The 26,033-nt window shown below is 41.4% G+C and overlaps 1 protein-coding gene across 2 annotated transcripts in view; it reads right to left on the bottom strand.

Annotated features, from left to right (window-relative positions):
* Positions 1–6,686: 6,686 nt before the first annotated feature.
* Positions 6,687–26,033, bottom strand: part of LOC118299035 (arf-GAP with Rho-GAP domain, ANK repeat and PH domain-containing protein 1) — a 43,480-nt gene continuing 24,133 nt past the window's right edge. Inside the window, exons 14-34 of one of the 2 annotated variants that reach the window (XM_035622395.2) lie at positions 22,790–22,964; positions 22,520–22,654; positions 22,173–22,308; positions 21,807–21,909; positions 20,921–21,113; positions 20,702–20,747; positions 20,296–20,459; positions 19,620–19,832; positions 18,961–19,066; positions 18,720–18,867; positions 17,910–17,993; positions 17,097–17,174; positions 16,878–16,995; positions 16,016–16,129; positions 15,776–15,921; positions 15,597–15,679; positions 14,887–14,946; positions 12,036–12,099; positions 11,470–11,628; positions 9,744–9,781; positions 6,687–8,912 (exon numbers count right to left, since the gene is read on the bottom strand). In XM_035622395.2, coding sequence (XP_035478288.2) covers positions 9,761–9,781; positions 11,470–11,628; positions 12,036–12,099; positions 14,887–14,946; positions 15,597–15,679; positions 15,776–15,921; positions 16,016–16,129; positions 16,878–16,995; positions 17,097–17,174; positions 17,910–17,993; positions 18,720–18,867; positions 18,961–19,066; positions 19,620–19,832; positions 20,296–20,459; positions 20,702–20,747; positions 20,921–21,113; positions 21,807–21,909; positions 22,173–22,308; positions 22,520–22,654; positions 22,790–22,964 — 2,346 coding nt within the window. In that variant the 3' untranslated portion in view covers positions 6,687–8,912; positions 9,744–9,760. The remainder of the gene's footprint in view (positions 8,913–9,743; positions 9,782–11,469; positions 11,629–12,035; positions 12,100–14,886; positions 14,947–15,596; positions 15,680–15,775; positions 15,922–16,015; positions 16,130–16,877; positions 16,996–17,096; positions 17,175–17,909; positions 17,994–18,719; positions 18,868–18,960; positions 19,067–19,619; positions 19,833–20,295; positions 20,460–20,701; positions 20,748–20,920; positions 21,114–21,806; positions 21,910–22,172; positions 22,309–22,519; positions 22,655–22,789; positions 22,965–26,033) is intronic. The other variant, XM_035622396.2, reaches the window with a different exon arrangement.

Here is a 26,033-nt window from a genome sequence, read left to right as displayed (position 1 = left end):
CTGTTTCTCTGTCGCCCTCTTTCATTCATTTCCCAATTTCAACGCTTTCTCCGCATGTCTCCGTACAGAGACATGTTTTCTCTTCATTTATCATCTTCCCCTTCTGCCTCCATGCCATTTCTCATCCCATTTATACTTCTACACCTCTCGATTCTCTTTCTCTCTCTCTCTCCTTTTTTCCTCTCTTTCTGTAATTTCTTCTCTTCCTCCCTCCGGCCAGCCTCTTTCCTCACCACCACCACAACCTCCTCCTCAGTCCCTCCATGGTGATTGTATCTGCGAGATAAGCAGGGTGTCAGACACGAAATGTTCTCCAATTTCTCTGTGTCTGCTGCTGGTGAGGAATCAGCAGACTGAAAGATAACGTCAAAGAAAGACGAAGGGGAGGTGAGAAGTTGGAAAAGAGTCGGAAAAAACCCCAGACAGGTAGAGGTAAAGACGGAGGCAGAATAGGGACGAGCACATGGAAGAAAAAAGACAGAAAGGCATTTATATTTCATACCATTTGCCATCACTCATCCAGATCTGCTTGGAATTGAGTACAACAGTGAGACGAAAGTAGTTGGACATTTTAGGAAAGTTCAATGCAGCAACTCTAACCATGTGCGGGCGGTGTAGCGAGAGCGATCGCTCTTCCCCTTCAAGTGTCGAAGTGGCAAGAACTATTTCTTTAAATAGTTAATATTGCGAGTTGCAACAGTGAAAATGTGAGTACACACTTAGCATAAGCGTGTTATCATTGAATATTTATGGCTAATTTGCGTGTGACATAGACAGAGAGCAGAGATTAGTTAGAGGCGACCTAGGAGCATGAGAAAAGAGATGGAGGACAGGCAGAGACACAAAAGATGGCTTGAACACTAAAACCTCTGAGAGGGATGTTTGGTTCCTGTGCTGTACCGCTCCCCTTTAGCCCCGGCTGGAGCAGGACAGCGAGACAGTCGTTGTCTGATTGATTGCGCAGCAAAGGAGAGGAGGAAAGTGGTTGCCATGGGGACAGGGAGAAGGCCCCTTTTCCCTTTTTTTTCCCTTTTTTCTCTCAAGGACCAGTAATTGGTGATAAACTTGAAGGGAGGGGCTGGAGGTTTGCTAATCAGGCGCAGGGAAGCAAGGCAGTTTTCACAGGACTGAAGAAGTGCTACAGAGCTCAGGAGGAGTGTGTGTGTGTGTGTGTGTGTGTGTGTGCGTGCGTGCGTTTGCATGTGCGGGTGCGCGTGATAAAAAGTCAATATGTGGGCCTGTGTGAAAAGCAGAGACAGAGCAGGGGAGGCGATTGAGAGCGTGCATGTTTGTGTGACCCTCGTTCATTTCCATGCAGTCAGCTGGAGGTGACGGAAGACAAGGTGTTAATGATATGTATTAAAAGAAACTGTTCGGATGAAGTGTATCCAGCCGAGAGATGCTCCACGTGGCGACCGCAGACAATCCAGACCCCCTCGGATCACACAAGTTCACTCCGACTCTGTTTTCATTTGCAGCTGCAGCCTGCAGGAAAGGCTTCAGGGACAAGGAGGAGCACACACACACACACACACACACACACATACACACACACACACACACACACACACACACACACACACACACATACATACTACGGAAAAAAAGAACTGTGGATATAGAATTGGATGAGGAGAGCAGCTTGGATTCCCTTTATTTACTTCATTCATGCCTTACACTGTTACTGGCATGTTTTTTGTTTTGGTTTTTTTGGTTGTTTAACATTCTCGTAGCCCTCGGACAGACTTTGTACTTCACCATAAAGGTCAGAGAGCAGATTGGACAGGGAGCGTGCGTGTGTTTATTTTGTGCAGCGCTTCGAGTGTTGCTGCTCAAAAAGAAAAATGAAAATGACTGGAAGATTTATGGAAACAGATATCTCCACATTTGAATGACCACATCATTTGCAGACTTGTGATGCAGATTCAGTCTCATTGCATCTTTCTGCTTCACAGAAAAGTCGTATTTTTATGCATCATTCGTTTACTCTGATTGGTGTTTTTCTTTATGAGTCACAGAATCAAAGGGTCACACATTTTGAAACGGTCTTTCTGTCTTTGTCGATACAACCCCACCACAGGGAGGTAGATAGTAGCTGCTCTGGATCTTCTTCCATTGGTGGGGTTGTAATCAAATCGTGGATGTTAAGATTTCTGATCTTCTCTGGACTTTTTGGTGCTTTATTTGTTTCCTGTATTAGTTTTTTTTGTTTTTTTGGGGGGCACTGTGCACATCCTGTTGTTTTCAATGCTCTAGTTATTATTCAGATAAGGTGGTGTCCTGCCCTCCATGGTGTGGACTCCATGATGCGTGTACTATGCAGTGCAATGTCCCTGATGCATTTCCATATAGAGACTTTTTAGGGCATGCCTTCCCATTCTATCTATTAACTATCTACTAGAAAATATCCCAAATAGTCAACTCAAGCGGTGATGACATTGTGAGGTGGAAAGCAGGCATGTACAGTGGCAACAGGTATAAGTGTTCGTCAGGGGCGAGTATAGTAAGACAGTGAGTGTTGGAGAGTGCAGCATCGGTGGCCCTGCCTCAGGCGTGAATGCAAGGATGCTCTTGACAAGCTAATCGTCACTAACCCACTAAGCTTGACTTGCTGAGTTCTCCTGGAAGAGCAAGAACATCATTTGTCACAATATATATCAAATGGGGCATAAAAAAATGTAATGATCACGAGGTGTGTTAACTCAAAGTCGTACAGTCGGGCTGCAGGCCTACTCTTTGTTTAATGGGTAAACATGTTAAATTCAAATCAATATTTATCTGGCTGCTGAGCCGAGGGAGCTGATGGATTTTCTCCTGCATTAAATTAATTAAAGTCTCATGCAAACATCATTTTCCTCATTTTTGCATCAGTAGCAACAGAGTCTCTGGAGACGAGCTCCCTTCTGGCTCATCTCTCCAGCTGCTGTTCACCATCTTCTTAAGACGTTCTCGTTAGCACTTACAGAGTCAAGCATGTTTTATAGAACAGCCAGTTCATACAATTAGGACAGGAGCATACTGTACCATCACAACTAAACACATTTTGCCGCATTAATGCGCGTAGAGGAGATATAATGTGTGACTGAACCACAAAGTCGCTTACTTTTTTTCTGCAAAAGACACCAAAAATAAATTCTGAGTAGGTTTTGCTGTAGATGAGCGACTCTGACTTTTTGATCTCTCCTCTCATTATCTTAATGTAGATGCCAAGTTATTTAATACATTACAGAGAACAGAGAGCTTGGCTGGAAGTTGATGCACCCAACAAGTCTCTTCACACCTCTTCAATCTCCACGACAGCTGTTCATATCACCGTGTGCCTCTGAACTTCAGCACCGACTTATCTGGAAAGAAAAGGCACGCGCCGCTTTAGTGTGAACCTCCTGATGCAGCTCGACACCACGAGCACAGACTGCCAAAGCATCAATATCAAATAAAATACAGTGTGTCCTCTAACAGTAATGCTTCATATAGTCAAACTGCAGCAAGGATCAACACCTGTGATGTGAGGAGTGCTTTGCTTGGCTGGTTTCCTTGACAACAGGGCAGGAGATCGGGGTTGCTGAGGCCAAAAACGATTTTGTCTCGTACAAAAAAGGAGAAAACATTTGAAGACGAATATGAGCTGCACCATCTGTCAAACTTGTCAAAATCTCATCAGTGGTGGATTAGGGGGCTGGGGGCTGGGCTGGTAGCAGGTCCTGGCAGGTAGTGGCCTAATGATCTAAATCTGGACGGAGGCCTCATGCAGCTTCGCACCGCAGGTGAACGTAGAGGATGCACAAGGTGTGACAGCAGGTACTGTAAATATGATTTGTGTGTCAAACGCTGGAGTAGATTATTAGCAGCGTTGACAATAACAGGTCAGGGGGTTGTTGTTTTTGTGAAGACCACTTTCAAACCAAGCTTCATTCATGAAACCGCCTTTGCACAGAAGTACAATCGTGCTGCACATTATAGTAGACAAACATGAACAGACTCAAACACAACAGTCACCAAAAAGAGTGACTCGACTGTAAAAGATTTATGAAAGAACGAGCAGACAACTTTCGGGCCCCCTAGTGGTTCCAGGTGGTATTATTGTTTAGGAACTTGTACAGGGTGCAAGGACACAGGAGCTTTGCCTTGGAGCTCCTGAGGAAGTTCTCAATAACAATTTGGAGATACTGTAACAGAGGATAGTAAAGAAGTGTGTACACTGAAGCTCCTACTACTGTATATTTGCGTTTTGGCTCCTATCGTTAACTAGCAGCGGTGATGGCAACTCAATGCCGACAGTGTGGCTACTGTCCAGACCAGCAAACAATCATAAAAATACCAATTTGAACGAATGGCCTTGAGTTAAACGTCCTGTAATATTAATAAGTAGGTAGATTGGGTTACTTAATGAAAGAAGACAAACTGCATGTTGTTTTTGAAGCCTCTCAAGTCCCGGAGCTCCATGCAGCGAATGCCCGTCCTATTGGTTCACTCTGGTCTTACCTCATTTTCAATCACTCTCCTTCTTCGCCTGCTTTCGTTCCTCCATCAGAGGGATTCTCTGCCATTTCCATCACTGGGGATAGACACCAGGGAAACGCTATGCTCTTCTTGGTTTTTGGTTACACAATGGGTGACGCAGTCCCTGCCGTAAGTCAAGTTATCATTTTTCCGCAAAAAGAAAGCGTCCCGGCGGCCGAGAGAATGACACAGTGAAAGCGCGGATTATAGGGGACCAATAGGTGTCCTTTTTCTATCGCCATTACACGGTGCGGTCAGTTTTGACCTCATAATGTTAAAGGGGCACTTTTATTTACTTCAAATTGGTCTGCTGCGACTGTGTAAGTGCTAAGCTGAGCAGGTACAGTGTAGTTAGTCTGTTTCTCAGACACACAGAGGATAACCAGCCAACAGACTGACACATTTTCTATCCAAAGCTATTTTTGGGTCTGTTTTTAAAAAACAACAACATGAAATTGAGCTCATTTGCAATTCAAATCAACAGTTGCTCAAACCACACGGGATGTTTCCAAACGCATCCTGAGACAGATTAACCCAGATTCTAATCAGGCTTCACTGAATCTGCCAAAGATTTGCTCCGTGATTAAATATAAGAGCACCAGTGGACGATAACTTCCCGCCAAATCCCCCGGAGTTGGCGGGAAGTTATCGATGAGGATGTATTTTCTCTTTTCTTTTTCAACACAGTAAGTGAGGAACTGATGAAGGAAAGCCACTTAATTATGTCGGCGCTCTATTTGATGTCTTGTTAGAATTCTCATCTTATACAGAGAGGAAGTACAAATACATGCACAATATACTACCGTATAAATTGAACTGTGATAAGTATTAGTAATCTTAATTTTTATTTACTGTACTGTAATCACATTAAATATTAAATATATGATTATAAAATATATAATGATATATTTTTTATTTCTTGTACCGTTATAATTTATTACTACATGTGGCGTGGGTGATTGTATCGGTTTTTTATTTGTGCTACGTTAGGTTTCAGGACTGTAATACTTAACTGATCCATATCGCTGGGCAAACATTGACCACAGTCCGTCATGATGGACTCACAGGATTCCATATTGTTGACTCTGTTGAGCCTGAACCTAAACATGAAACATAAGAGAAGCTTCTCCGTCTGATGATACGTCGCATCGTGCAGTGAAAACCAAGAAGCACAATGACTCTCACAGGTGGATGTCCAGATATCTGTGGGAGGCGCGTGGCCTTTGTCCCTCCTATTGTTTTGTCTACCTCAGGACTCGAGGCACACATGTGCTCAGTGAATTTGCATTTTTTATTTTTGGGAGCTGGCAGGTGGGCTGGCAGGTCCTGGCAGCGGGCACACTCTGCAGGTCCACCCCTCCGGCTCATTTCCTCACTTTTGCCTTTATCACCGTCTTCCATTCGTGCCCCTTCATCTGCCTTCCTCCCTCTGCTTTATGCAACTGTGTGACCTATATGGTAAAGGCCATTTTAGTGTGTGTATGTTTGAGCGTCCTCCTGTGTGTGTGTGTGTGTGTGTGTGTGTGTGTGTGTGTGTGTCTGTGCTCCTCCCCGGTGCATCTCCTGTGCGTGTGTGAGCGCTATAGTGAAGGTCTCCTGTGTGCGAGTCCCTTACGGGGCTCTCCGGAGTGTGTCTCGGGGTATCAAGTGACCCTGATGTGTCAGCTCTGGTGGACCACCATGACTCACACACACACACTGCACTGGAAACCTCCTCAGGGCTCTCCCTATGATCACTGTACCCCACCCACACACACACACTCTTGACATTTTCCCTTGAAGCTCATCCATAGGCTTCTATTTTATGGCTGTAGTGTACAGTAGCATGACATTACCATGAAAACCGCAGGCCCTATGAACATTTCTGTCCCTATGTATTTGTGTTTACAGTAAGCACACGTACGATGTGCTGTGTATGGGTTTGTTGCCCAGCTTGTCTTGTCACAGTAGCCCCGGAGGGCAGATTAGACTTTGACTGTGTGTATGTGTGTGTATTTGTACATTCATTTCATAAATTCTCGGTGGGAAAAAAAGTGGATTACCATATGGGAAAGTCAGAGGTGGAGAGCATCAACCTTGTGGAGAAAAACGCAAATTTTTGGATTAAAAGAAACCATTTGCACGATAAGTCAATCTACACACACACACACACACACATATATAAAAACAACACAGCACACACGAGCTAACTAGTTGAATGTGTTTATTAGTTTAATAGATGCAAAATCACTAAAATGCAGAGTAACAGAATTAGAAGAGACAGAGACTGAGAATATACACTGCATATGTAAAGTATTCATAGGACCTTTATACCTTATTGTTTTAAAACACTGTCACGTAATAAGGATGTTTCAGATCATCATAATAAAAAGATCTCTACAAACTAAATTTCCAAATAAAACAATGAAGACGAAGTCACTTTCAATAAAAACCAGTGGTTCGGCAGAACAGATCAAAAAATATCAAAATTACCCTTAAAGGTGCAGTGAGATCCATCACATAAATGGCAAAGGGGCTAATTTGTCAAGTGATAACAACTGGCACTTGTAAAGGCGGCCTACAGAGACTGCATGATGGGAAACAACACGCGTACAACGGCTGCACTGGTTATTCACTTCATGGTTGTAAACAAAAACCTTAAATATCTTCCAGAACCTCTCGGTGACCAAAGAAACAAAGTAGAACAAGATGGGAAGTTGACTATTGTTCTAAAATCCATGACACATCCCCGATGATTATTGTCACAAAAGTCTCTGTATATAGTGCATCAGTGTTATAAAACAATAAAAAAAAAAATGGTGGGATGATACTTTTCCATAGGCACCAACATTATGTTACTGTACAGACACATTCCTGCTGAGGTCCGAGCTGGAGCGCACATAATAACACGTAAACACCGTCTTATACACAAATACACTGTACTGTATATACACATTTTCACCAGCACTGCAATTAAGCCGTTTCAAAATGAACGTTCGAGATGCCTCACCGATACACGTAGAGCAAACACATTTTGCAGTACAGCATCCGCTGTCCTCTGCTGTCCAAATAAATAAAAGGTCTTTACAAGAAGAAAAAAAAACCCTACAATTGGCAAATGACACAATAAGGTAGTGAGGGGCCAATGTTCAAAAGCATCTGGTAAAGCAACAGTGGACAAGTTAATCTATTAGACGAAGTATGTTTGGATCCAAGTACAAAGAATGCTATGAAGATGAGAATGGACTGGATTTTATTGTGCTTACAGACATTTCAGTGGAACCTCTGTGCCCCCTGTTTTGTCATTTGATAAACAATCTATAAAAAATATACTGTTGCAAAAATACACCTATCTAATTCCAAAGTGAGTAATTCATAATCTAACCCTTCATAAATACTGCCGCCAAGCATCGCTACTGAAAAGGACGTACAGACAGGAAGCACTGGGACAGACACAAACTACTGATCTGGCCAAAAAAAAACCATAGCTTTAATAAGAAAATATGCTTTGAAATGTGACCTACATAAGGTGCACTGAATTTATTTGAATACAGAATAAGGGACAACAATAAAGCCAAGGAGACTTCCCCTATTCTATTTCATATTCAAATGAAATATGTGACTTTCTTTTTTTAATCATTTAAAAAGAAAGTCATGTTTTATTTTTTTATTTTAGCACGTCTCTCCTTTCCTCACTCCCCAGAGTGTATACACGCTGGCACACATGTACATCTATGTAACTCTGACCAAGGCCTTTGCACCATGCAGGCAAATGTCCAGCGGTATGTCAGACAATGATCTGTCACATTTTTTACTTCTCAGCTTTCTCTCAGGCCCCGTCTCCATGGAGATTTACCAAAATCAGCTTTACTCATAATGGTAATTCTTCAGTTTTTTTAAATTGCAGGGTTATTCAAACAATTTGTCGAGCAAGAGTACAGAGTGAAAGCTAAAAAAAACCATCACAGAATTAGAAATCTGATTCAGCTACAACTGCATTTCAATTTGTATTTTCTATTAAAAAAAGGTTTTTACTCAGCGTGTCTTTCATGCTTCTGTCCACATGACACAATTCAGTGGTTGTTTGCCACTGACCAATGGAAACAGTGCAACATTGAGAGCAGATTCACTCCGCATTGAGCTGGAACTGAATTATGAAAATCTTCAGTGTGATTGTTGTGCGTCAAACTGTCCGTCTTTCATTTAAATTCTTCTGCTGTACATCAAGTTAAATTCTCTTGTGCAGGGAAAACCAGTGTAGGTTATGTTTTACACATGATCCTGTTGTCCGTATAGATTTTTGGCCCGTTTCATAGGCAGCGGAGCCGACAGCAGGTCCAAGGCCGTATTCCAGATACAGTGTGAAAGTCCGTCACAGAGCGATGATGTGATTGGGATGTTTAGAGATCATCTGATGAGGCCAACCATCTGCCCTTTAAAGAACAAACATCCAGACCGTGATTAAAATCTTCTTTTCCTTTAATAAATATTTGTGTACGTTTGTTTTTTTCAAATCTAGTACAGACTGAAACTATTTAATGAAACTAACATGGCAACCAGACGTGAGGCTGCTGGCATGATGTTGACTCAATAAGCAGCAGTTAAGAGAGCAGATAAATTGCAAATACAGTCGACTCAGATCTTCCACTTAAACTTTATGATGTGTCAATTTCAGTTGACCCTTGTATAAGAGTCTAATTTAATATTAGGGCTGCATCTAAATGATTGTTTTCAATACTGATTAATCTGTTTGCCACTTTGTGATTCATTAACGATAAATATCACATTTGAGGAGCTGGACACAGCAACTCTGGGGAATTTGTGGCTTAATAAATAACTTACATGATCAACTAATTGGAAAATAAGACAAAGATTGATTTACTGTTGGACTAATTCATTAGTTACAGTCTGAGCTGTCGACTCCAGTCAAAAGGTGCGGTAAGTTTTACATGCCTGTCAGCTGAGAAAATTTTATTTTTTAAATTTAGGTGTAAATAATGCTTCTTCACTGTAATTTAGTTCCTTGATTAATCAAATCATTACTGGATTCATAATACAAAAGTTCACCTTCTTTCACTAGATATAATAATGAAAAATGATCTAATAAAGAAAATATGATTGCAGAGCAGAATAAGTTCTGATCCACTGTAACGTATTCACATATTGTACAATACACATGAACCAAAAATGTATTTAATCTGAAAATAATCCAGAATTTGTTTGGTATCAGTTTTAAGACTAATCCCAGAGTGAAACTGTCTCACCTGTCTTGCAGCAAAGATTACCGAACATCCCTAAAGAGCTGAAAGATAAACAACAGAGGGATTATGAAACAGGTGCAGGCCAAGAAACACAAGGAGGCGGAGTCAGGGCTGGACTGAAGACAGAAATGTGTGAGATGCCCTCTGAATAAACCAGTTTTCACGATACAAGCTGATCTGTACAGTGACTTTTCTTTGACTATTACACACAGGATGGTTAATTTTTTTTACACATGCCGATCTTCCTAATAAAATTGTGTGAAGAAGTGTTTTGAGTGTGAGAAAAAACGAGATGTAGTATACAACATTCAAGACTTAAGAGTGAGAGAAACACATGCACGATTACACGTCTGCACTCACACACACACACACACACACACACACGCACACAGACACACTTATGTGAGCTGTCAGTGGGTCTAATGCAGACAGACGCACACTGACACATGGTCAGTGTACCATGTACATGTACTCCACAATATGCAGTGGATCCCTCTCCTCCGCCCTCACTTACACAAGCAGCCTGCAATAAAACCCAGCGTCTGCTGCCGTCCCATCGCCAAAGCAATCACACCGCATCAGAAAAAAAACACATTATAGAGTCGATGCATCGATGAGATCTCAATTAATACTAAATATCTGGGAGGCAACAAAGCGGCGACCCCAGAATCGCGTTGTTGCCGGTGGATGTAACAGCTGACCGAGTTGAATTCTGATGTGCGGCTGCAGGAAACTAATGAGAGGTACGGGATGAGTGCAAACTGCAGGAGGAGACAACTGCACATCAGATTGTGGATATTTGGTCCGATAGGACCGAGACTGAGCACTGAGTGAATTATTCTGGATGGCTGCGCTCAGTTCTTCTATGAAAAAGAGAGAACAGGATGCCTACAGGAGGGTGATTTTGATGTTGTTGAACAGGTTTCATGTCAGTGTGCCTCAAATGCAGCCCAACAAACCAACAGTGAGGATGTTTGGGAAATTCCTGCGGAGCGTACAACCCTGTGAGCTGATATGGCAGCAGTAGTGTGAAACAGAGTTAACCGTAGTTCGCCCACAGGCACCTGAAATGTGTTATTCTTTGTTTCTGTTGTCTCTGTGGTGTTTTGAAACCATCTTTGGCAGAACATCACCAGAATAACTCTGGGTGTAATTCTGTTCTGTTAATTTTCAGTCCAAAAATCCTGCAACATGAAGATGCTGCTGTCTACTCCTCTCCCATCATCTGGATTCTTAAACAATTTTATACCTTTAAAATCAAATATCAATGTATTCTCGTGACCTGAGATCCAGGCTCCTGAAACACACAGACACTTAATAACGGAAGAGCCCCGTTTTTGTCTGTTTCTGGTCAAAATCCACAATTCAAGAACCCAGATCCTGTCATGACGATTGAATCACAAATAAATCATGGAACAGAGATTATTGATCCTGCACAGGTGCAAACCCCTCAACTCCTGCCCTTCTTTTGTCAGGGGAGAATAATGAAAAGGAAACATTTCAGACGTCACGTTCTCGTGCACAATCTCGTGTCTGAAATAATCAAAGGTAATATACACGTAACACAACTTGTATAAGAAGTGTAAATTTGTTCTGCTCTTCGGGGAGGATCAAGGTTCATGGTCTGGAGCACCTGTTCAGCATGAATGTCTCTGATAAGCCCACAGCTTTAAATTAAGCTGCCGGGTTTGTCCCTAGATTAGTCCCAGTGATTGGTATGTTCACTCACAGCAAGCGGGTCTTGGCTGAAAGCTGCTACGCTGTTCCGCATCTCATTCTCACTGCCACGCAGCGGTATCAGTGACACGTTACCATGACGCGTATCTGGCAACACGCGGCTCACACGTGTCTGCTGGAGTCCGTCCTGAGGCCAAACGTCGCCGTCGTACTTTAAGAAGGAGTGGACAAGAACAGAGGGAAAGATGGGGGGAGGGAGCCAGGTGAGATTTTACAAAACAGAAACAAACAGGTGCACAAGATAAGTATCAACATGTTTACGAAAATGATTGTAGTTACTGTACTTTTCTCTGATAACAAATGACATATTGGCATTAGAACTGTCTTTTTGAGGTATATTATATCCAATGGTGATGTGTTATTACTAATGCTAAATACCACTTCCAAAACTACTGGAACATTACAAGTCTAAAAGATTGTTCCCCAGGGGAAACAAACAGAATATTTTTTTTTATCATTTCAAATAGTGGAGTTATAGAATGTCCAGAAATCATGTATATTAAAGCCAATGTAATCATTGTGTGTGTGTGTGTGTGTGTGTTTGTGTGAAGATCACACCTGAATACTGAGAAAAGTAGCGAACCACTCCCTCATTTCTGACTGGGTGTCACAGCAGAGATACCTGCAAATGAATAGAGGGTGATAAAGTGAAGGAGACAGTGTGGCGAAAATCAGGAGATCTGCGTGTGTGTGTGTGTGTGTGTGTGTGTGTGAGATGGGGAGGGGGGGTGTTGTTGGGAGAGAAGTCAACAAGGCACAGAGGCATTCAGAGAAAAAGGAGAGTGAGGTCGTCAAAGATATTAACTGAACCTGACACGCTCTCTATCCTGTGACGTCCCTTATTAGCCAACGAGCGTAAACACTGAGTGTCATTCCTAGTTTAAATGTCCAACAAAGAGACACGTTGATGAGAACCTTTAGTATTCAACTTGTTTCCCTGTCCAAGGAGTGTGTCTGTGTCTCCATAACGTCTGTGTGTGTACGTGCATATCCCCGAGTCATCAGCCATGCTGTGGTGCTGAATAAATAAGCTTTATTTATAATTGTTATGAGCACAGATTTAGCCTACAACTCTTATTCAAGAGCTCTCCACAGAGAAACAGAGACTGTTTTAAAATAATAAACTTAAATTAGCTACAGTGTTGGCACACATGCGACCACACCACACACAGGCATGGAGCTCCTGACTCTATAGTTTGCATCATTAAAGGGGCAGTAAGTAATTCTGGAGAAAGCTCGTCTCTGTCTTTGTTGTTGTTTAGGATGATTTTACTGCACTGACCGGGCCGCGAACCCGCAGCCTCCGGTATGCACATGCAGTGTTGTGTGGTGTGGTGTGATTTGCACTTTGCACCATTCTTTTCCGTTTTCAATTTACAGAGGCAGGGTTGCGCCGAAAAAACTGATTTTCTTTCGGGCGACAAGAAGTAAATATTCACAGATTTTTACAAAACGTGAATTGATTAAAATGGCTTACTGCCCCATTAAGGCCACTGGAGATCAATAGTGCTGGTTGAGATTGAAACAAGGACAGTCACTGTAGTGTGCATATACACGTTGATCTCCTACAATACATTTACTTTCTACCAAATTAAACTCTGATCAAGACCATCATCAACTGCAGGAGAATAAATGCAGCTCATTTATCATTGTGCCACGGAATAAAAATTGAATATTACTAAAATGTATCAGTGTCCCCTTTAAGTACAGTGATTGCAAGAGTGTACTGATGAAAGGGTGCAACAAATAGGGGGAATTAATTAGTGCTAAGTGTTTTGCAGGAATAGACGGAGTAACAGGAAAAACCAAGTGAAAGGCGGGTGAGCGAGTTTGGGAGAGATAAGTTCTGTACAGCGTCTGCCGCATGGCACCTCCTCATCCATTCATTTTTTTCATATTTTCACATTCTGTCTTATCTCTAACCACTCTTCCCCTCTGCACGTTTTCTTTCTCTTGCAGTAAATGCAAAATGTCTGACATGGTATACGGTATCTCCTCTTCAGCGTGACACTTTTCCTCTCTACCCTCCACTTTCTCCCCCTCCCTTCTTTATTCTTTCTCTCACAAACACGCTCCCTCTCTCGGTTTCTTCCTCTCAGGTATGTTTTGTGTCTGTGATGGTTACAATGGAGTGTAACCAGGGCATGAGACTGCCTTCAGCATGATGAGAACAGCACTCCCATTACAGCAGTGATGGTGGCAACTCCTGTTCACGTGAACACACGAGCACATGGATGTACATATAAATTGAACTGATGCATACAGAATGGAGGCGTGACTGCAGGGGGTCTCGTGTTCATTTCGCTCCTGGGTGGAAATGACCTCTCGTATGTGTCCGTCTACAAACTCCCCCACTGAGATCTGACCTGTTTTTCCCACCTACAAAACTGCCAGCTGTTTCTAACATTGAGCATGTTTACATGAACATCAAACATGTGATCACACTGCCACTAAGCCTGCTGAACAAAAGGAGAGCCAGCGTGTCAGCACAACTGAATGACTGAAGGCTGCATATTTCTGAAAAGAGATTTAAAGGTACAGCCATGTTGTCGTGTAGTCTGATGTTTCACTGTAACTGTTGGGGTCCCATCTTACAACCGGTGCAAAGCGGCGCCCAAGCATGAAGCTAATGTCTAGTTTTCAGAAGGACACAGTTTCCATTTTCCTGTCCAGCAGCCACGTTTAAGTAGAAAATGCACAATATGCTCAGATGTGCCCATCTGTGCAACTATGTCATTCTTGAAATGACGTGTGGTCAGGTGCATCGTTTGTGCATTGCAATTTTTGTTGGAAATGTTATTTGCATTGTCAATGTGTCTCCTTCTGTTACAATATCAATCCGCCACGGTGAAAGGTGAATTTTGAAGGGAATGGGAGATGTCACTCTCATTGGTTTGTTGCATGCAGCAGCACCCAACTCATTATTAATATTAATCATCAGAGACTACAATCCCTTTCAATCATGCACATAGTGGATTTAGACACGCCCTAAATGCACTTCAGACCATTAAAGTAAAGCCCTAAGAGCAGGACGGGACAAGAATAATTATGAATGGACAAACACACATGAATACACACATACACACACACATAGTGCACACCTGGGGACTGCGTCTTTATATGAGCCAGGTCCAAACTAATAAAGTCATTAGATATGATCTCTAATAAGTTCAACAATCTTCAACTGATTTTACAGTCTGTAGCAGTGGAGTTCAGAGAGCAGAACGCTGGAGTAGGTTTATTACAGAAGCATGAAAGCAAAAAAGATTAGAAAGAGCCATGTAAGCTTGTTTAAACCGACAGCGGTAGCAGGACTATTGTTCGCTCTGAGGGCTCAGGGCTGACAGTCGTGCATTGTGTGTACATTCTGATGTATGTCCTGTACAAACACAACTGGACAGCTACTCACCACTGCTGTTTCTCTGGCCGCTCTTGTTTCTTACTCTCATACACCACTGTCAGCCCCCAACTAGAAAAAGATGGAGAAAGAAAACTTGTTCAACAACAGAACAATTCTAACAGTGGCCACGATTCTTGGACTCAGTCTGCCCCCTAGTGGTCACTCTCTTTAAAATCACCCATCAGCTATTTCAAATACTGTAAGGCAAGTAATTAAATGTCTATGAAATGAGAAGATTTAAATGTTGCTATTAATTATCCCTTAAAAATCAAGGGGTGTTACAGAACTGTCTCTCGACTTGAACTGATTTAAAAAGAGGTTGATTCTATTAAGGCCATTAATATTATTCAAAGGCCATAAATTAATTCTCCTCATAAATGTACTTTGAATCTTTCTGGCCTCAACATAGCTTGTCTCCATTACCACTGGTTTTAAGCAGAAACTTCACAGATAAAAACATTCGCACTGCCAAAAGCTGAATTAAAAAGTGTATATTCTCAATATTCCCAATATTCATGGACAAGAATACATTATATAACTTTACAAAGAAGTGAGTGATAGATTGTGTTTCCTTCTTGTCTGTCTCCCTTCTTGTACAGCATCAAGCTCTCGCCATTCAGAGCAGCCACCTGTTGCTTTGCCACTCAGTACGATGAGAGTTGTGAGTGACATCAGCGCTCCCTGGAAACCTGTACCTGCACTGCATGTACAACACTCACCAAGTGGGAGGACGGAGTTTCTTCTTGATACCTAGGTAAACCTTGAGAGTAATCACTGGCCAGTCACGTTCTGGACGGTTACTCTGAGAGTCAGAGAGAGAACGGAACAATGAATCTCAGACAGACAACAACACCAGCAGCAGAGAAGGTGGAAGAGTTTGCATGTTCGTTGGTCTTACTCTAACTTCCTTGTACATTCTGAGCGAGCTGGAGTTGAGGATGAAATATCGGTCATGGAAACTTCCAGAAGTCAGTCCCAATCCCAGGATGCTTCGCTCCTCTCTGAATTTCATCATCCCATGTTTGGATGGATCTACTTTACTGGCTGGAGGGCAGATTAATAAAAAACGAAGTTATGTGGAAGACAATGAGACTCAGTGAGAGAAAAGTTTTGTTTGGCAGTTGGTTTGTGTGTTAACTCAGGTAGACGATCATCGTTTCCATCTCAAGGTGCTTCTTGATGAGCAGATGGGAGTCAGTGCCAAAGGAGTGGAGAATGGGTAAGACTCGCTCCTGATAGTGCAGCGGCCGCTCTGAGGGAAGCAGTGACGCAGATACACGGTTAATTCAAATTAATCTCAAATTATCTATAGACAGGATCCAGAGGAATTTGAGCATTATCAGAATAAGAGAAAACAGGCTGAGCTCCTGACACCGTGATTGTTAGCTTGCAATCGTTTCAATAACATAACATAAAATTCCCTCCAGCTCTTCCCATCACTCATACCATTTCCAATTTCCTTTCCTGTAGTAATATCAGCAAGGTGGTTTTCTTTCAATTGAGTGTTGCTGGCTTTTGATAAGCCACATACGGGCTTCCCAGTGGGGAACCACATGTCCCACACAACCTGGCCCAAAACAAAACACAACACACTCTAACAACATCGAGAGTGATCTTTTTGCATCTGGAGTATGTGTCACTTTGGTAAGATCAGGTTGCAGGTTGAATGGAAAGCACTTTACAGGCTGTGTGTCATTGTTTTTGTTTGCCATGGGCCTTTTCATCTTTCATGCGACTTTGACACAGCTTGTATTTGGTCATGTAAAGCCATGTTTTGTTTTCTAAAACCAAAGAATTATAAGTACAGATGGACTGTACATCAAATAAAAAATGATAGTTTTAAAAAGATGTGGATGGACGGACATATTAAACAATTAAGACACATTTATTTATGGCAAAATAAATCAGAATTTGGAACAGAATTAAAAATGTAAAAAAAGTATGTGTTAACCAACTATTTTTCCGTTTCTCTTTCTCTCTCTCCCTTGTCTCTGTCTCACCCATTTCCTCCTTGTTGCTGACCTCCCAGCAGCTCCAATACTCTTTGTCTTGAACAGGTATGTTGCGCCGGTCAAGAACCTCACATGTCAGCTCTGCTGCTGTCATAGCACCAGGGATCTGAGGAGAGATGTGACATGGTTACGCCAGAGTTCAGAGTTGGCTGCATGCTAATGTAGCCGGTTTGTTTTATATTGTCAATATGATGAAATCCAGGTCACCTTCACATGTTGCTCTGCTGTGTTCTTCTTCTCCTCCAGGTACACTGTGCAGATGAAATGCCCTCCAGGCTCAGTGCTCTGATGTGAACGGTACACACAGAAAAAGTCAGACAGAACTTCAACAGCATTAGGATAAAATAACACGCACAACTGCGGCGTCCACATCCATGAACATCCTCATGCAAACACCAACATAGAGTTAATGAATAACTGTGTCCTCTAACACAGCTTTACAACGGAAAATTTGATAAAAATTTGCTATGATTTAAAATGGTGAAGACATATAGTGCATTCAAGTGGTGTTGGAATAATCCTAATAATGAACTCTCTGAGCTGTTGATGTCCAACACAGAAACATTGTGGAAGAAAAATAACCTTTCGTTGATGTGAAAAACTTCAGATTAATGGTGCAAATTTATATATTACATGTCCATTTGTTGGCAACATTTAATAAATAATATCAGGTATTAGGTTGTAATGGCTACTTGCTAAACACATACAGTACCAGTCAAAAGTAATAAATATAATCATTTACATGCCAGTCACACCTGATCCTTTTTCTTTGCCCTTCTTTATTACGCAAATATTGGAAAGACCTGTCAATGTGTTGTTTAAATCCCCTAAACACATTTTGTTTACAACGTATTTTCCACATTTCAACTCCAACCACATGAACACACCTAAGTCAGAACAATGACTCCACAACTGGGGATATGGCAACTACTTAGGAGCATGTGAATGCACAATTGGAAATTGCTTCCTTGAAACTAAGTAAGATCACTAGAGGGATTTGTGTGGGTGCGTGCGACTCACAGGGAACTTTGTGTTTAGTTTCTCCCGCACTTGGATGATAACTGTGATCTCTTCTAGCTGCTTCTTTAGCTGCTGCTCTTCCACCTGCAAACAAGTGTGCACACATTAATTCACACACACACCCAAACAAGGAATCAGTCAATGGCTGACATAATACTTTTAATTATAGCGTAATGCCAACATTTAGATCTGAATCGGAAATCCCTGCTGGCACTTTGAAAGGGTTTGTCGCTGGTAAACCAGCAGGAAATCTGAGCTTCATGTTAAGCTAATGTCATTAGTATTTTTATCTCGTCAAAAACAAAATAATGCAGTTACGATAACATAGTTTGGAGACTTTTTCATTGGAATTTCATTTCAACAATGACTGCAGGGATTTCATTTGGAGCTCATGAAAAGAAATCCCATCATCATGCATTTCCTTCCTCTCTCCCCCAACTTCCTTCTTACATTCACATCTCCCTTTCTCATGAATTTTCCGGAAACAAACAAAAAGCGCTGTAAGAACAGGATCTTACTACCAGACGAATAATCACTTACACTATAGGAGATAGACATTTCTATTCATGATAGTGAAATACATTTCATTGTTACAGGAAATAAATGTGATGGGAATGTGTTCCTGAAATTGGCCTGTCTTTTTTTTTTTTAGCTTTGTGTCCTTTGACATCTCAGCCTTTGAGATCTGTGCACTCTACGCTGCGTTTGCCATTTGCCGATGTCACCATTTAAGAACAATGACTTATCTAACAGAACAAAATGTTCTGCCCTCCCATCATTCCCTTGTCAACAGTGACCAATGAGCCTGACCTCAAAGATGAGTGTGTAGTGCTGTATGAGGTCCTCAATGGCGCGGCCAGCAGTGAAGTCCTTCCCGTCTGTCTGGAACAGTGTGGGACCGAACACTATGGCCAGGTTATGGAGGTTCATTTGGTTCAGCTCAGAAAAACGTTGCACGCTGAAACACGTGCAGAGAAAACACATATCTGTTTGTGAACACGGACATGCTGTACGTGGAGATACAAGAGGATTTTGCTTGTGTGTGTCTCACCAATAGAGGTGGTTGATGAGGGCTTGTAGTGTAGCCTTGTTGACAAGAGGCAGTCTGTTGAATAGCAGCTGGTACTGGGAGATTTTCATACTTTCATCCTGAATGGCTGTAATACGAGAGAGACAAAGGGGGGAAAATGGAAGAATATAAGGAGAAGCAAGATTAGAAAGAGTGTCATGAAATGTACGGGGGAACGATGGAAAGCACAGGAGGAAATACAGAAAGCGAGATTCAAATTACATAGTTAGAAGTGACAAGCTCCTGATAAACATTTACTGTAGTGCTCTGACATAAAAGTCAAGCTCATCTCTGGCAATTAAATCATATTGAAAGTGTAGTTCCAATAGTTGATTTTTTTTTTTCAAACTCTCTTGAAGTGAAAACAGCCTTTCAACGGTTTTTCACCATTTAACTGCACTTAAAGGTTTTGAGATATCAGCCACTGAGACAGCTCACCAAACTGTCCACAGCAGGGTAAACCAAGACAATTTCCATTTTATTCACTTCCAATGTATTGGGGGTGGCAGCAGAGGTGCAGTAGCAACAAACACATTTCCTGTCCTCATTAAAAAAAAAAGAAAAAAAGAAAACTATTTGGATAACTACATACCACTATATGTAAGTGAAAAAATGTGCAACAATGATCTTGTGAATGTTACCCGCTGTACTGAGCCAGGTGCTCGAATCCTCTGATGTGAACAGTCCTTCTTCCAGCTCCCTGAAGAAGCGCTTGAGTACATTGGAGACATCGTCCACCTGGTGCTCGCCTTCCCTCAGACGGAGACTGCGAGCATCCCGTCGAAATCTCTCGCACAGCGCTGCCACGCGCGAGTTCACACCGCTCTTACGATAGATCCCCTCAGATGTCAAGCCTAGACACAAACATTTAACAAGAACACACAACATAATGTTAAAAAGACAGGCGATGTACAATACATATTGTAACTCCTGTAACTTGTACTGTAATACTCTGATGTAAGAGTTAAACATATAGCATGTCAGCTGAAAACTTGTGTTATTTCCTTGAAAATAAGTTTGATTAAGTCAGAGTCACGCAAACTACCAGTACATCGAGGCGAAATCTAGAACAGTTCTGTCCTGGTTTCCTGAAAGCTGGGGAGATTACACAGAAAGTGTCAAGTGTGCATAAAGATAAGAAAGATGAGAAAGATTGCATTCAGTAATGTAGGGAGTACAAAGCTGCTCCTATTAAGTGAATACAAGCATATATATAGGAGGCGGAGAAATGGAGCAAGACTTCCTGAATATACAGTACATATGTGTGTGTCTGTGTGTGTCTGTCACTGTCTGTGTTCATCTCTGTATGACTCTCACCGCACTGTGTGATGTAGCCGATGCAGATGTGAACGATGACAGGTATGTCCGTCTCTGTGAGCTGCTGCTGGCTCAGTGTGTCTCCTCCACTCCCTGCTGCCGTTTGGATGGCTGCACACCAGCCGGCAAAATCCAACTTCCTCTCGCCCTCTATGTACAGAGTTCTGATAAAAAACATGTGGGACGGGGGGAACAGAGAATGAGAGACGATAAACGTCAACAAGTGAAAAAGATATGTTCTATGTGTTTTACAATTGGACAAAATGTTATAGAATTAAGATTCATTCTAACAAAAAAGGAACAGGTCATTTTACATATCACTGAAATGGCTTTAAAATGTAGATATGTTTTAAAACAGAAGCATTAGAAATATAACTAGAAGACTGAAACTATTCTTTCTTCTCACCTGCCTCTCTCCACGAGCACAAGCACTTCGTTGTCTTGTTGGATGGCTGTGATACATTATAACAGAGAGTCTTGTTGAACAGCATTCACAAAATACCTGTGGTTCATATTACTGCAGGCCATATAATAAAAATAATAATATAACATTTCATTGACATTATGTGTACAGATTATTGTTCGTGTGCGTCTCTATGTGTACGTGTTCTCGTTTTTCACTCACAGAGCTCATTCAGTTTACGCAGGTGGATCTCCTCCCCCTGGCCGTCCTCCAGGTAGGCGTGAAGTGTGGAGCCCACCAGGGCAAACCAACCAACCTTAGACATTTGTAGGTTCAAACCGTCCTTACACTTCAACCGCCCAATCCGCTCAAAACTCAGCCTCAGCAAAGGCTCTGCAGAGGCCGGGATAAAGCTCTACACACAAGAGGAGGACATTGTGGTTTTGTAATACATTTCACACTATAAATCCTCATCCTTCTCTTTTGATGATGACTTAACCACTTCAGTTTGTGTATTACTGAAACCCTACATCCAATTCTAATTGGATTCTTAGTAGGAAAGTTCTGCTCAAAGCTTGTACACAGTACTTTTAACACATTTTCTTGTGTCCAAGAAACTGTGATTCTTGTGATTCCTAATTAAACAGAGGAAACGGTTATACTTTATTCAGCCTGGCCTGGACAGAAGCAATCCAGCATTGTCCATCTGGGAAATTTCAGGTGCTGTATGACAAAATTCTGACATCCAATATTTTTTGCAAGAATAGAATTTTAAGTACATACATTTGCTGCATGTGTTTTAGCATTAGGATCATACTGTAGTTGAGATCATAGGGTCAAAATAACAAATTGATTAATTCACACCATTATACATTGAACAATCTGTCATGAAGAGTGCTGTCCTGAAGAAAAGTAAGTGACAAAAGAGACAGGTCAGCATTAGCTAGCCCTGGCCTTACCACTAAAGAGCATTTTTAAAACTTAACAAAGCTGGAACTACAACAAACTACAACAATTATTATTATACTACTTCATCGCTTAAAAGTTCCACCAAAGTATGAGAATTTGTGTTTGTAGTTCTCGTCCCCAGGATATATTTGGTAGTTACCTTGGCAATAGACTTAACCCATTCTTTGTGGCTGTCCGGATCATCAGTGCCAAACAGATAGAGACGCTCTGACTCAGAGTAGAGTTCAAACGTATTGTCATACCTACACAGAGGAAGGTGAATGAGAAGAGGGCAGAGGGCAGTATAACAAACAGGAGGGAAAGGGAGAGAAAGAAGTAGTTTTGTGTTCAAATATCTGTGTTCAGACATCTACACGTTACATTCAGTATATTTCACTAGGACAGCCTAGTCTGCATATAGATAGATATTTAGTTTTAGCCATGTATTATTTAATTCTTTGGTTTATCAATATATCCTGTATTTCAGACAAGGAGACTATGAGCATGTGAACATGTGTCTATTTACCCATGTTTTTCAGTCACATCGACAGTCAAACAAACGATCTCTGACGCCTTCAGAGTTCCGTTAGGATTTGAGTTCTTGTCGCTCTCATAATAGCTGAAGGTGCCATCATTCAACGTGCACCAACGACGACTGAACTCTACAAGGAAACACAAATAAAGATTTCCCGAGCATAATGTTAAGAGTCATAATAATACAGATGGCATCTCCTGACAAGGGTTTGTGTGTTGACTGTAGTCAATATTTTGAGCTGAAGAACATTTTGGAGTGTGATTCTAAAAATAGCCTCATATACACACTGTGATGAGTATATGTCTAGTGTATTAGTATAGCAGAGCGACTGTGAATACCCTCTCTGGCCTTTCGCTCATTCACAGCTCGAGCCATGGATGCGGTTTTGAACAAGAAGCCATTGTGAGACACACAAGTTGGTGCTGAGTAATGTATCGCCTGCATGGCCCCTCCCACCTCTGATTGTGGCAGCTCTGCAGGAAAACAAACCAAAAAAAGTAAAATATTTAATTTAGCAAAACAAACCAAATTGGGTGTCATCTCCTGGAAGTCTGAAATAAGAGAATTGCATCTGTTAAAGTTAAAAGGATATCACAGTTATACTGTACCTGTGTTGAGGTTGTGGCTAATCAACTCTGCCTGTAAGGGTTGTGAGTGTGCGCTGGCCAGGGAGAGAGGGGAGGGCCAACTTGCCATGTCAGTTATACAATTTACATCTGCCCCGCAGAAGATCAGGCTCAATGTCTCGAGCACATCGCTGCACTGCACATTTATACACAGGGCCTAGGGAGAAGGAGACAATCCAAACGTCAAGTAACAAAAAATTAAAAATCGAGACAGTGATGTGTTGCTTGTTGAGATAAATAACAATGGCTTCCATCCTGTACTCCAGCGGACTAAATTCTGGTATTGAAGTTAGTGAACAGATACTATACATATGTAAACATACCAATTGTGCGCTGTGGAAATACTGTGTTTCAGGTACAGTACCAAACTAGGATGAGAGGCCATTCAATCACTGCACATTCAAGACTAATTCAAGGTAATACAACTGGCTAAACAGGATAAACCATACTATTCTGGTAAAATTAAATAGATCCCAACATTGCTATAATTGTATTTTATGGCATTCATCAAACTTTTACAATAGAAGCCAGATATGAGATATGGGGATACAGGAGAGAGGGCAAGTGTGTGCCAGGCAGGAATCCAGTTAGAGTGAGGTTTTAAAAAAATAATCAGTAACACAGATACAATACTAATAATAAACTGATGACCTCTTGCCCTGTGGTCCTACAGCCGCTGACCAGGCTTTAATCATGTCATGTGATTCTCTGTAAAATTTTTATTTCGTAAAAAAAACAGCTGGTGTCAAACCAAAATTTAAAAAAATCTTTCTCACTGCCTCACTCTGGCCAGTACTGGTCAACAGGGCAGCGACCTGGAGCCATTTTATAGGTTATGTCTGTGAATCCTGACAAACCCTTTGCTTGAATAATTTACTGGATCACTGTTAGAGCAAACACTAATCTGAGAGTAATAGTAACAATACTTGGTCTGAGACAGTTACCAGTCCGCATGCTGCTCTCTGTTTTGAGTTGCACAACTATTGTGGACGGATGTTGTTTGTTTAATCGTCATGTTATGGAGCAGCAATAAAGTGTTAACATATTTTGTTTTTATTCTCTATTTCACTGAAGGAACTCTTGTGGCATTCCCAACAGTGCTATTACATCCCAGAGGACCAAACTATAATGTGCAACATTCAAACAAAAGTTAAGTTGTGAAAGCACACAAATTTGGACGAAAATGAAAAATATTGAAAAAAAATTGTTGAAAGTTTAAACTAAATAGATGCTAATGTCAAAATGTCAAAAGAAGACAATCTTCCCAAAGTCAGAGCACAAAACCACTGACTTCGTTCGTCAAATTATAATCTCATATAAGAAAATGTTGTTTTAAACAAGATGGTGACGAACAAAAAACTGATTCTATGTACCGGATGACAATCCGAGGATTAAATTAGAGACTTGTCTTTAGACTCTAGCTTCATCTAAAAAGCAATAAAGCACCAAAATTTAGTCCATAAATTTAAAGAGAGCGGAAAGAGGGGGAGGCTCAACAGGAAAGATGTTACGTCTGAGAAGAGGAGAATGCAGTGTTTTTACAGCTGGGGAACTCAGACTCATGCAAATGTACACACACACACACACACACACACACACACACACACACACACACACACACACACACACACACACACACACACACACACACACACACACACACACACACACACACACACACACACACACACACACACACACACACACACACACACACACACACACACACACACACATCTGTCTTCTCTTAAAACCAATAAGCTCTTTTGGATCTGATTGAGAAATTCCCCACCACTTTGTCACACATTCAGACAGAACCCCTCCTCTATTTAATCACAACTGAGCCTCTACACACAGACATACAGACAAACAAACCAATTAAGAAAGATTAAAATTGCCCAAATCATAAATTAAATCACTTAAAAACTAGAATTTCTACTTCACAGTGGTATGCCTCCACCAACCGGCCAAGTTGCAGTAAAATTGATCATAATATCATAGTATAACTTCTGTTCCCAGGTCATGATATTTTTGACCTGATAGTTTTGCAGAACATTATGGTGTAACTGTAAAGTTGACCGTGGGTCGAACTTAAGCACCAATGCACAAATCCCCTGTTTCTTGAAAAGAGACATTGGGGCCATGTATTTACAGATGTAAGTTGCAAAAACAGCCGTTTGTGATTCTTGGCCATGTGCTGTTTTGTTGACAAAAGCCTCTTGCAGCGTCTGAGTGTGGTTTTTTTTTGTGCACTCAACTGTACTTTTGTGGCTCTCATCTGTAGACTCTCTCCGTGTGTTTGATATACTTCTTGCATAGGTTAGAAGTTAGCGGCATTTGCCCTGTGTCACATTCACTCTCCTCCATGGTTGTTTGTGTTGCCTTTATGGAAATTTCCTGCCCACGTCTATGCTGTGTTGAAGAATGGAAAACATTATGCACATGATGAAAAATATTGCCATAAAGAATTTGATATGTGGCACAATAAAGTAATCATTAAGCGGTAGACGTTTTTCTATCGTCACACAGTGCTACCTTTGACCACTACCAAAAGTTAAGTAAAGAGTAAAAATCCCTCGAGATGTTCCTGTGGTATCGCATTCACAGGAATGCACCGGCCCATTCCTCTGGCCTCTGGGCAAGGCTGTAGCGGGTGTAGAGGCATACCAACACTGACTTACATAAGATATTGAACAGGATTTACAAGAAACACTGCCTTAACTTATGAGGCCAGATTTTTTTTTCTGACTGACTGACTGTGAGTGCTTGTTTTGGTTCAATGTAGCTAATCACACTAAGCAGAGAGCAGCAGAAAGGAAGGGAAGAGGAGAAAATCCCCTTCAGAAGATTGGTAGACACCTGTAATCAGGGCTCAGAGGGGGGAAACAAGTCCAACTAGATGGAAAGAACACAGTCAAAACACTGGGGTGAGAGAGTTCAAGAGATTTAATTCAGAATCTGAATACTTTAGAACAGTTGGGTTGAGTTAGTATGCCAGTATGACAGAGTGGTGATCCCTGTGTTTGACTGACTATTTTTTTTAACCTTTTTCTGCTTTAATTTGTAAATATACATTCTCTTTTCCTTTGCCTAGGAAACAATTTACTTTACATTAACTGCATTATTGAACTCTCTCCTAGTTTATCTTTAACTCACTGCTCAGAACCTAAACCCAAGTCCATCATCATCACTATCATCATCACTTTGGTCAGGTTAATCCTTTTTA

This window comes from Scophthalmus maximus, chromosome 11, assembly GCF_022379125.1.
Source record: "Scophthalmus maximus strain ysfricsl-2021 chromosome 11, ASM2237912v1, whole genome shotgun sequence".
NCBI classification, from domain to species: Eukaryota; Metazoa; Chordata; class Actinopteri; order Pleuronectiformes; family Scophthalmidae; genus Scophthalmus; species Scophthalmus maximus.
The sequence above is the reverse complement of the archived record's forward strand: the minus strand, read 5'-3'. Positions and strand labels throughout refer to the sequence as shown.